A 12,510-nucleotide genomic window follows, 5' to 3' on the forward strand; every position below is an offset into this window, starting at 1 on the left:
GTGTTTACAGTGCAGTAAGTCAGTCTGCTCGTCTCTGCTTTTTGAAATTCACGCTTAGTGCAAATGGTGGTCCCTGCTGCTAGGTTATTGGTGGTGCATTGCCATGTACAGCAGAACTTAGCTGGTACTTCTTATAACCACAAAGTTATTGTCTTGCCAGTAATGCATATCGACACAGATTTATTCAACACGTTGTACAGAAACTGTCCGTGACTCTTACGTAAGTTGTTTGGTCACTGTGATTTTATATTTTTTGGTACACAAAGTAAACCTGTGCCACCAATGGCGTGATAAACCTTACAGTACCGGGTCAGGCAGTGCAATACTTGAATGAATGTTATTCAATATCAAACGCTAACATAGCTGTCTGAAGACGGTCATGCATAAATAAATGAATAGTCGGAGGGCTTAGTTAAAAGTATTTTAACAGAAAACAAACCTCAGATTTTAAGATTATTTTTCTATGGCCAAGCTAGACCTCAAACGATGAATTGAGCGAGTAGATAGATATATAATGTCATACACTGTAATATACTGCTCATTGTGTAGAAAAGAAAGCAAAACAACTACCCAATGAGTTACCTCAAATGAGAAAGGAATTAAACAAACTGTGACATGCGTGAGGACTGTTGATCTAATGTACCCAAAAGAGAACTCCTCATGGTTATGCAAAGGTGTACAGAAATATTTAAAGAAATACCTATTTAACATCATATATCCCACCATGTAATTGGTTTCTTTTTCCCAATAAATGTTATAAATTCTCTGAAAATGTGATGAGGAATACTAGATACATTTTTTGTTTTTATTCAGTTTTAACAATTAGGAATGCTAGATTTGAATATTTTGGATCATCTCTAGGATGACCACATTCATGGTACCTTTTAACAAATGACCCTTATAAGACTTATCCACATGTTTATTGGACATATCAAAGTAGGGATCCCCTATGTTGTTTCTCAAAAGGCTACAATGAGGTAATTCAACCCAGACTATGTGAGGTGGGGAAAATGGAGGGAGTGGTATTGATGTTTTGTATCCAAAGTGAAAGATGGGAATAAATTGTTATACCTGGTTTTAATACCCAGATGGGAAGCCCAATGTAAAAGGTGGTGAATCATGTTCTAATGTACAGTACCAGTCAAAAGTTTGGACACACCTACTCACTCAAGGGTGATTCTTTATTTTTTACTATTTTCTACATTGTAGAATAAATGAAGACATCAAAACTATGAAATAACACATTGAATCATGTAGTAACCAAAAAAATGTGTTAAATCAAAATATATTTTCAAAGTAGCCACACTTTGCTTTGATGACAGCTTTGCACATTCTTGGCATTCTCTCAAACTGATTCACCTGGAATGCTTTTCCAACAGTCTTGAAAGAGTTGCCACATATTCTGAGCACTTGTTAGCGGCTTTTCCTTCACTCTGCAATCCAACCCATCCCAATTCGGTTGGGGTCGGGTGATTGTGGAGGCGGGTCGTCTGATTCCCTTACACAGCATGGAGGTGTGTTGTGTAATAGTCCTGAAAAACAGATCGTCCCACTAAGCACAAACCAGATGGGATGGCGTGTCGCTGCAGAATATTGTGGTAGCCATGCTGGTTAAGTGTGCCTTGAATTCTAAATAAATCACTGACAGTGTCACCTCTGCAGTAGAGGTAACTCTGGGTCTTCCTTTCCTGTGGCGGTCCTCATGAGAGGCAGTTTCATCATAGCGCTTCATGGTTTTTGCGACTGCACTTGAAGTTCTTGCACTTTTCCAGATTGACTGACCTGCATGTCTTAAAGTAATGATGGACTGTTTCTCTTTGCTTATTTGAGCTGTTCTTGCCATAATATGGACTTGGTTTGTACCAAATAGGGCTATCTTCTGTATACCACCCTACCTTGTCACAACACAACTGATTGGCTCAAACACATTAAAAAGAAATAAAACAAATTAACTTTTAACAAGGCACACCTGTTAATTGAAATGCATTCTAGGTGACTACCTCATGAAGCTGGTTGAGAATGCCAAGAGTGTACAAAGCTGTCAAGGCTGAGGGTGGCTACTTTGAAGAATCTTTAAACAAATGAAAATATTTTTATATTTATTTATTTATTTATATAACACTTTTTTTGGTTACTACATGATTCCATGTGTGTTATTTCATAGTTTTGATGTCTTAATTTATTCTACAATGTAGAAAATAGTAAAAATGAAGAAACCCTGGAAAGAGTAGGTGTGTCCAAACTTTTGACTGGTACTGTACGCACTAGATGTTCTGAATGTCTATCAGTGAGTGTTCTTCTTTCTATCATTTCATCTTTGTATGTGTGATGTTCTTTGCAGAACACTTGTTTGGCTCATGAAATTAATATGTGCAGTACACTTTGCAGAAAGCACCTGGAACTGGAAAATGCTGTTTTAATACTCAATATCTCTTAGCCATTGGCTATGACTCAATTGAGCCATGTGTCACTTTTTACATCAGCTGTTCTTGACTTGGGCTAACCCATAATACTTTTAATTATAGAGTTAGAACAAGTAGAATGGACAGTTTGTAGTTCAATGCATTTCTCAGCATTTTAGTCAAGTAAAAAATTCCACAACTTCTGGGTAGTTCTGTGACACCATATTAGTTGAACCACAAAATTCAAACACATTAATCCTTGATGGTGCCCAGAAATCAGTAGAACGGACCAACATACAGTTGAAGTCGGAAGTTTACATACACTTAGGTTGGAGTCATTAAAACTCGTTTTTCAACCACTCCACACATTTCTTGTTAACAAACTATAGTTTTGGCAAGTCGGTTAGGACATCTACTTTGTGCAAGACAAGTCATTTTTCCAACAATTGTTTATAGACAGATTATTTCACTTATAAGTCATTGTATCACAATTCTAGTGGGTCAGATGTTTACATGCACTAAGTTGACTGTGCCTTTAAACAGCTTGGAAAATTCCAGAAAATGACATCATGGCTTTAGAAGCTTCTGATAGGCTAGTTAACATATTTTGAGTCAATTGGAGGTGTACCTGTGGATGTATTTCAAGGCCTAACTTCAAACTCAGTGCCTCTTTACTTGACATCATGGGAAAATCTAACAAAATCCTCAGAAACAAAATTGTAGACCACAAGTCTGGTCCATCATTGAGAGCAATTTCAAAACGCCTGAAGGTACCACATTCATCTGTACAAACAATAGTTCGCAAGTATAAATACCATGGGACCACACAGCCGTCATACCCCTCAGGAAGGAGACGCGTTCTGTCTCCTAGAGATGAACGAACATTGGTGCGAAAAGTGCAAATCAATCCCAGAACAACAAAGGAACTTGTGAAGATGCTGGAGGAAACAGGTACAAAAGTATCTGTATCCACAGTAAAAATGAGTCCTATATCGACGAAACCTGAAAGGCCGCTCAGCAAGGAAGAAGCCACTGCTCCAAAACCACCATAAAAAAGCCAGACTACGGTTTGCAACTGCACATGGGGACAAAGATTGTACTTTTTGGAGAAATGTCCTCTGGTCTGATGAAACAAAAATAGAACTGTTTGGCCATAATGACCATTATATTTGGAGGAAAAAGGGGGAGGCTTGCAAGCCAAAGAACACCATGCCAACCGTGAAGCACGGGGGTGGCAGCATCATGTTGTGGGGGTGCTTTGCTGCAGGAGGGACTGGTGCACTTTACCAAATAGATGGCATCACAAGGGAGGAAAATTATGTGGATATATTGAAGCAAAATCTCAAGACATTAGTCAGGAAGTTAAAGCTTGGTCGCAAATGGGTCTTCCAAATCGACAATGACCCCAAGCATACTTCCAAAGTTGTAGCAAAATGGCTTAAGGACAACAAAGTGTGGCCATCACAAACACTGACCTCAATCCTATAGAACATTTGTGGGCAGAACTGAAAAAGCGTGTGAGAGCAAGGAGGCCTACAAACCTGACTCAGTTACACCAGCTGTCAGGAGGAATGGGCCAAAATTAACCCAACTTATTGTGGGAAGCTTGTGGAAGGCTACCTGAAATGTTTGACCCAAGTTAAACAATTTAAAGGCAATGCTACCAAATACTAATTGAGTGTATGTAAACTTCTGACCCATTGGGAATGTGATAAAATAAATAAAAGCTGAAATCATTCTTAACTATTATTCTGACATTTCACATTCTGGAGTTTCATTCCTAGAACCCTGTGTGGACTTTAACTTAGAGTGCAGTCTGTTCTACCCATTTTATTTCTATCTATGGTGCTAACCCTGCTCTGCAGCATAGCTAAATGAAGTTGTGTGAAAACCTTAAGACACATATACTGAAGGCATTTTAATATCACTGCAAGGAGTGTACTGCTATAAATGAGTTTCTAGAGCCAGACTAATCTTACATACACTAAACATAATGGAACATTTTAAAGCAAACAGTGCTGTTTTCTCCCCTTATTCAATAAAAACAACTTGATGTTTTCAGTTGAAGAATCATTTGATGGACAAACCAAACCAGAAATCGAGTGTCAATGGTCAGGTAAGAAACCTGCTTGCAATTCGCTGCAATCACTCATATCTGGCAAGTAACTGAAAGGTTGCTAGTTCAAATCCATGAACTGACAAGGTGAAAAATCCATATGTGCCCTTGAGCAAGGCACTTAACCCTAATTGCACCTGTAAGTCTCTCTGGATAAGACTGAGCGTCTGCTAAATAACAAATGTAAATATCCAGAATAACTCGGTACATAAAATGTAGGGGCTGAAAAAGTAGTTACGGTAAGAGAGTCTAGACAAGACAGGTTTTATTGAGCATTTAAGCATTGATCAGGATTTACAACAATCAAAAGTTCATCTGTCTCAAACCACGTACATGTACACACCTGTTTGGTCGTCACAGGGTACAACTGGTCAAATATTGACAATGGAGTCACATTACCCTGTGCACTTAAAAAAAAGATTCTTCTCTACAGTACCTTCAAAAAAATACAAACCTTAACAAGAACAAAATCCTCATCTGTACCTCAAAGTTGTAAATAACTACCATAACCAACCACTCAGGACAGGTGCAGTAGACTTAGTGGCTTAGGTCCTTTTTATCGGCAGTGAAATTTAGGAGGAAGCAAAGAAATATTTTGTTCCATGATTTCGTCACCAGTAGACATCAGACACAACCTCTTAATAAACCCTAGTAGCAATATGAGTGGCAGACAGACCAGAGGAGGCTGATGGGGGAGCTATAGGAGGAAGCGCTCATTGTAATGGCTGGAATGGAATTAATGGAACGGAGTCAAACTGGGTTTGATACGGTTCTATTCCAGACATTGAGCCCGTCCTCCTATAGCTCCCCCCACAGCCTCCATTGGGACACACTGGCCGTGGGGTGTCCTCCCCCCCTTTGCTGCCTTGAAGCTGGAATGTAGAATACTGACACTGAATGGGTTACTGCTGCTTCAAGATCCCCATGATGCTTAGAACTGGCATGTCCTGTCTAGCAGATGGAAATCGCTGAACAGTAATACTCACAACCGTGAAAAGATTCACATCCCTGATACAGCTGGAGAAATGGTAGATCAACTAATTATGGGGTTTATGAAGCAAAGGCAGCCCAATGTTACTGTTCTCAGATGATATTCTGAGGGGCACAAAACGTATGGGAGTTGGCCTGAGGCCTGGCCATCGATCAAAGGGACTGAATCGCTTCACAGTGGCCATAAAACTGGACTCCATGGGACAGACCTGGAGTCAGTGTTCAGCCGGCATATTTTTTGTTGTTGTACTTTTCCTATTGAAAAGCAATATCCCAAGTATAAATACATTAAAGTACACACAAGGGTAAAAAAAAGAAGATTTTGATGAGTTGGGTCTGATGGTGCCCTATGATGTCATTGACTTCCCGGCTTGCTTGAGGAACAATGCTGGTGCAATAGAGAACAAAAGAGGAAAGCGCCCCCCGTTACGTAAATCAGGTGTTAAATGAGGTGAAAATTAGATTGGAGTAGGACTTTAAAGCATAATATAATAATAAGGATGGGGAATTAATGAATAAACAGACCCAAGCTCAGTACTGACGGGCCTGAGTGTGAGGGAGAGGTAAGTCTTGTTCTTAGTGTAGGACTCAGACCGGTGAGGGATCACAGACTTAGTAAGACAAGAGAACAGAAATCACACACACACTCGCTCAGTCCCATTAGAGAATATTCTCCATATTTCTCCCTCTCAACCACACACACACTAAATAAACATAGTTGAGCTTTACAGATATGTACAAAATTTGCCTGAAAGTCTTCCCTCCAATTAGAATCCAGCATCCGGTTTGATGAAGAGGGCAGAGAAGGCAAAGGCCAGGAACATGATCCCACCAATGATTGTAACTGAGGAGAGAAAAACAGTCCATAACACAATTCTGATGACTACTACATGTATTACAGTATAGGCTATGATGACCACTTGACCAGGAACACTGAAAGGAAGAAAATAAAACATTACCAGTTCTGACAGAAATCTTCTGTGCAATCATCCTTCCTCCAACCACAGCCAGTCCTGTGCACAGACAGTGCCCCAGAGTACCACCCACCGCCACTCCAAAAGGATCCTGAGACAGAGCATTGGTTTATGACATCTTTAACATTCTCACAGAACCAAAAAGCATGACAGTACAGTAGAAAAAACACACAACAATAATTCCCTAACAATAATCATTCCTTTTGAGTATACACAGCAACTCTTCATCCTGACCATAATCATTAACTGACTTTGTATCCACTGCCACACCTAAGCATTATAGCCTTGGTTTGAAGTCAGTCTAACATTTGCCAGAATGTACCATTTTGACTAGGCAAGCAGACAGACTCGACAGTGGCTCTGTCAGGACTCACCTCCTGGGCACCCAGGATGATGGTGGTGAGCTGAGAGCGGTCTCCCCACTCTGCCAGGAAGGTGAGGGTAAAGGCCTGGATGAACACAGGCGAGATGAAGCTGTGCCACTTCCTCTGAGGATGGCTTGATCCTGAGCCTGACTCCACATCTGCAGCCCCATTTAGCAGCTTAGACATCTGCAGCTATAGGAAATAGGAATACAAGGCAAACATTGAATCCCTAGAACAAGATACTGCAGGGTAATATGAAAATGCATAACAATATGCAAATGTAGGTATGGGCCGTGTGTGTGTGTGTGTGTACAGACCTCCTCATCCTTCTTTTTAATATCAGCCTGCACCTCCTCCAGCTCCTCCTGTCCCTCGTCTGGACTCATCTTCAGCCCCTCTCTCAGCATGCGCACACCAAAGATGGCGAACAGAGCCGTAGACACGTAGTATGTGTAGATCCTGGGGATGATGGTGGTGGCATAACCAAACATCACTGATAAAAACACAAAGACAAAGAACAGGCAAGGTGATGGCCCTGTAGTCTGTACAGATCCAAATATTCAGACAAACATTCGGACAAATCCAGGATTCGTCAGTGGTACCTCTACTAATTGTGATACATTAATGAACTTAGAAGCCATGTCAAATCCATTCTAATCACAGGGGGCTTTCTGCATAGAAAAGTGTTTTTTCAGGCCGCCTATGTCCAAACATTAAAACAAATATTTTTTAAATGAAAAGAATTGTTGGGATTGTAAAGCTTTCCGTGTAAACTTAAACAACTCAAACAAAGTTTACGAAATAAAGTATGTAGAAAAGATAAAGGACCTAGATATTTTTTAATAAAAGATCATATTTGATAACTAACAATCACCAAAATAAACGCTAGGCATTCAAGAGTATTTTGGTCATGGCATGAGGCCCCCCATTGATGTTAAGTTTGAGTCATTCAGATAGAGTAAGACATGGCAAATTGTGTAGAATTTCAGGAAATTTGCTATAAAACTGAATTTCTTTCTCTCAGCCCCAAAAGCAAAATATGTATAATTACAGGAAATTAGCAAATTTCAACATTGTATCTCCGCCACATGGCAAAATGTGTAGAATTGCATAAAATGAGCTTTAAAACAGCAACATTGGATCACTGCAGAAAACAGGAAGGCCTCTAAAATGTTTGGTCACCTACTGCACCATCGACCATGGCCATGCCCACCACTTACAGTTGAAGTCGGAAGTTTACATACAGCCTAACACATTTATACTTAGTTTTTCACAATTCCTGACATTTAATCCTAGTAAAAATGCCCTGTCTTAGGTCAGTTAGGATCACCACTTTATTTTAAGAATGTGAAATGTCAGAATCATAGGAGAAAGGGAATTATTTATTTCAGCATTTATTTATTTGATCACATACCCAGTGGGTCAGAAGTTCACATACACTCAAATAGTATTGGGTAGCATTGCCTTTAAATTGTTTAACTTGGGTCAAACGTTTCAGGTAGCCTTCCACAAGCTTCCCACAATAAGTTGGGTGAATGTTGCCCCATTCCTCCTGACAGAGCTGGTGTAACTGAGTCAGGTTTGTAGGTCTCCTTGCTCTTACACACTTTTCCAGTTCTGCCCACAAATGTTCTATATGATTGCAGTCAGGGTTTGTGATGGCCACTCCAATACCTTGACTTTGTTGTCCTTAAGCCATTTTGCCACAACTTTTGAAGAATGCTTGGGGTCAATGTCCATTTGGAAGACCCATTTGCGACCATGCTTTAACTTCCTGACTGATGTCTTGAGAAGTTGCTTCAATATGTCCACATAATTTTCCTCCCTCATGTCGCCATCTATTTTGTGCACCAGTCCCTCCTGCAGCAAACATGATGCTTCATGTGCACCAGTCCCTCCCACAACATGATGCTGCCACCTCCGTGCGTCACGGTTGGGATGGTGTTCTTCGGCAAACATAACAATGGTCATTATGGCCAAACAGTTCTATTTTTGTTTCATCAGACCAGAGGACATTTCTCCAAAAGGTACGATCTTTGTCCCCATGTGCAGTTGCAAACTGTAGTCTGGCTTTTTTAAAGGCGGTTTTGGAGCAGTGGCTTCTTCCTTGCTGAGCGGCCTTTCAGGTTATGTCGATGTAGCACTCGTTTTACTGTGGATGTAGATACTTTTGTACCCGTGTCCTCCAGCAACTTCACACGGTCCTTTGCTGTTGTTCTGTGATTGATTTGCACTTTTCCCACCAAGTCCGTTCATCTCTAGGAGACAGAACATGTCTCCTTCCTGAGCGGTATGACGGCTGCGTGGTCCCATGGTGTTTCTACTTGCGTACTATTGTTTGTACAGATGAACGTGGTACCTTCAGGCATTTGGAAATTGCTCCCAAGGGTGAACCAGACTTGTCGAGGTCTACAATTTTTTTCTGAGGTCTTGGCTGATTTCTTTAGATTTTCCCGTGATGTCAAGCAAAGAGGCACTGAGTTTGAAGGTAGGCCTTGAAATACATCCACAGGTACACCTCCAATTGACTCAAATGATGTCAATTAGCCTATCAGAAGCTTCTAAAGCCATGACGTCATTTTCTGGAATTTCCCAAGCTGTTTAAAGGCACAGTCAACTTAGTGTATGTAAACGTCTGACCCACTGGAATTGTGATACAGTGAATTATAAGTGAAATAATCTGTCTGTAAACAATTGTTGGAAAAATGACTTGTGTCATGCACAAAGTTGATGTCCTAACCGACTTGCCAAAACTATAGTTTGTTAACAAGAAATGTGTGGAGTGGTTGGAAAACGAGTTTTAATGACTCCAACCTAAGTGTATGTAAACTCCCGACTTCAACTGTATACCCCATTTTGAACCAACCCCCCCCCCCCCCATCTCATCCACTAACCCGAGATGCAGGTCATAAAGCCAAGGGCTAGCATTGCCCCCAACAGCACGGTGAGGCGGTTGTAGCGCATTGCCATGATGGCAGCGATGAAGAACGTCTTGTCTCCCAGCTCAGAGACAATGATGACAGAGATGGCAGCTACAAAGGCATGGATGAAGCCCAGGTTCTCGGATTTGCTGGAGTCATTTCCACTGACCTCGGGGCCAATGGCATGAGCAGTAGGTGCTTTCTGTTGAAGGGGGAAACAAATGTCACTTGAGGTCCAGAACAGGTTGGCCATGAAAACCATGTTATGATTTGTATGTCCACATACTGTATCTTGGAATGTGTAAAGGCTGTCTAATTGAAGCGGATAGTCAAGTCACGTAGAGGGAGGGGCACAATAATACTTGTTAGCTATGAGAATCAATTACTTCACTCATTGCCAGTTCAACTTCCTGACTTGGGCTCGTGACATGGACATAACAACGCGGAACTGAACACCACACGAGCTAGAAAGGAACAGCCAGCTAACGTTAGCTATGTCGACCCTAAAACGTGAACCTCGAAAGGAGGTCAGTGACTAGGGGAATATATACTGGTGGCGGTGACGTTGCTTTGGCTAGCTAGTTAGCATTAGCTATCTATGTGGAATGCTTTCGAGTTGCTAACCATAGTTAGCTAGTATGCTACCGTTAGCATACATGCGAAACATCGGTGTATTGCATTTGATTAATGATTGCTAGCTAACTACCTCTTGTGGCGTTTGTTCTTGGACATGTTTGTTTTCCTCCTGGATCCCATCAACTCCGACCGACAGCAACACCGCGACAGCCATGGGCAGCAGGACGCATATCACACTTCTGTTAGCCCTTCCATCCCTTACGCCGGCCAGGAGAAGCATTTCAGCGAAGCGTGCAGATTGTGTTAAAATGCTGATAATACGGGCAATTTGTAGTAGCGTAGCTATGTGTTAAATTATAAAAATTACTGCCCCCTGACTGCATGAATTACTCGGTATAATTAGCTGTAAACGGCCTAACTACATAGCTAGCTAGTAAAGGCAATCTGTCCCTCACTGACTGATCAAACTCATACGGTATGTGAAGTTTTTTACCTGAAAGACAAGTACACAAACCACTTATGTGATTGGACCGCTGAAAGGAGGGCGTGTATGTAATGTCCCTACGTACCTACTCTGCAGTACTGTCATTGGCTATTTCAACGTTCAATTTTTAGATGTCATGGAAAATGTCACTAGAGATGCTTGCAAACCCATGTTAGTCAGACAACATTCGAATTTCTCCTAAAATTAAGAAAACATATATCAAATCAAATCAAATTTATTTATATAGCCCTTCGTACATCAGCTGATATCTCAAAGTGCTGTACAGAAACCCAGCCTAAAACCCCAAACAGCAAGCAATGCATGTGTAGAAGCACGGTGGCTAGGAAAAACTCCCTAGAAAGGCCAATACCTAGGAAGAAACCTAGAGAGGAACCAGGCTATGTGGGGTGGCCAGTCCTCTTCTGGCTGTGCCGGGTGGAGATTATAACAGAACATGGCCAAGATGTTCAAATGTTCATAAATGACCAGCATGGTTGAATAATAATAAGGCAGAACAGTTGAAACTGGAGCAGCAGCACAGTCAGGTGAAAGTTGAAACTGGAGCAGCAGCATGGCCAGGTGGACTGGGGACAGCAAGGAGTCATCATGTCAGGTAGTCCTGGGGCATGGTCCTAGGGCTCAGGTCAGTTGAAACTGGAACAGCAGCATGGCCAGGTGGACTGGGGACAGCAAGGAGTCATCATGTCAGGTAGTCCTGGGGCATGGTCCTAGGGCTCAGGTCCTCCGAGAGAGAGAAAGAAAGAGAGAAGGAGAGAATTAGAGAACGCACACTTAGATTCACACAGGACACCGAATAGGACAGGAGAAGTACTCCAGATATAACAAACTGACCCCAGCCCCCCGACACAAACTACTGCAGCATAAATACTGGAGGCTGAGACATATATTTAATCATTGGGATCTCATTGGGATCTGTTTATGCATGGGATAGTGCTTCTGTCCAAGGCAGAGGGACTGTCACGCGTTGTGTACTTCTCATTATCTGTATTTGTAAATCCCTCTACCTGTATAGAGATCATCAAGAACTTTCTTGACTTCATCTGGAAAAATAAATCTTACAAATGGAAAAAAGTCAGTCCTCTCAAATATATCAGCTGAAGGAGGTCTGGAAGTGTTGGATTTTGTTTACATAAATAACACTTTCAAGATCAATTGGTTGAAAAGATGTTTGGTCATACAGAATCAATTTGGCCTTTCATTCCAAACAATATGTTTAATAAATTGGGAGGTCTTACATTTTTACTGAAATGTAATTATATTCCTGAAAGATTACCCGCTAAATTGTCTAGGTTTCACCAACAAGCTTTAATGTCCTGGAAAATATGTTTCCTGCACATTTTCTCAGACATAACTTTAAGGAAGAAGTCATTGTTCTACCCTAGCTGGCATGTGAGGATTATTGACATTGTTTTTGATGTTTTCGACAACAGGGTTAATATTCTTGCATATGAACAATTTATAACATTGAATGAGTTTCCAATACATTTCAGAGAGTTTTTCTGTGATCGAAGCCATTTCCAGTGGTCTAACTACACTAATAAACTCATCTTAGCTTTGGTGATGATCACAAAGCGTATCCAGAACTCGGTTTGGAAGGCGTGGGCTTACTTGAGAAATCTTGTTGTAATAAATACATAAGACACATTTTCCATTCACGGAAC

General features: G+C 41.1%; 1 protein-coding gene across 1 annotated transcript; it reads right to left on the reverse strand.

Annotated features, from left to right (window-relative positions):
* Positions 1–4,761: 4,761 nt before the first annotated feature.
* Positions 4,762–10,862, reverse strand: LOC109902720 (transmembrane protein 165-like). The gene is made up of 6 exons (XM_020499317.2): positions 10,475–10,862; positions 9,742–9,970; positions 7,165–7,340; positions 6,857–7,039; positions 6,468–6,573; positions 4,762–6,352 (listed from the first exon to the last, which is right to left on the reverse strand). The coding sequence occupies exons 1-6, from the start codon at positions 10,622–10,624 to the stop codon at positions 6,276–6,278; spliced, it is 921 nt and encodes a 306-aa protein (XP_020354906.1). The 5' UTR covers positions 10,625–10,862; the 3' UTR covers positions 4,762–6,275.
* Between the last annotated feature and the right edge of the window lie 1,648 nt (positions 10,863–12,510).

This window comes from Oncorhynchus kisutch, linkage group LG13, assembly GCF_002021735.2.
Source record: "Oncorhynchus kisutch isolate 150728-3 linkage group LG13, Okis_V2, whole genome shotgun sequence".
In the NCBI taxonomy this organism is placed as follows: Eukaryota; Metazoa; Chordata; class Actinopteri; order Salmoniformes; family Salmonidae; genus Oncorhynchus; species Oncorhynchus kisutch.

Excerpts from the sequence above, each read along its gene's own strand:
- LOC109902720 (XM_020499317.2), bottom strand. The coding sequence starts at position 10,624 with ATGCTTCTCCTGGCCGGCGTAAGGGATGGAAGGGCTAACAGAAGTGTG. Across the intron at positions 9,971-10,474 it reads AAGAACAAACGCCACAAGAG|AAAGCACCTACTGCTCATGC; the intron begins GTAGTTAGCTAG and ends CCCCTTCAACAG. Across the intron at positions 7,341-9,741 it reads CTTTATGACCTGCATCTCGG|TGATGTTTGGTTATGCCACC; the intron begins GTTAGTGGATGA and ends TGTTTTTATCAG.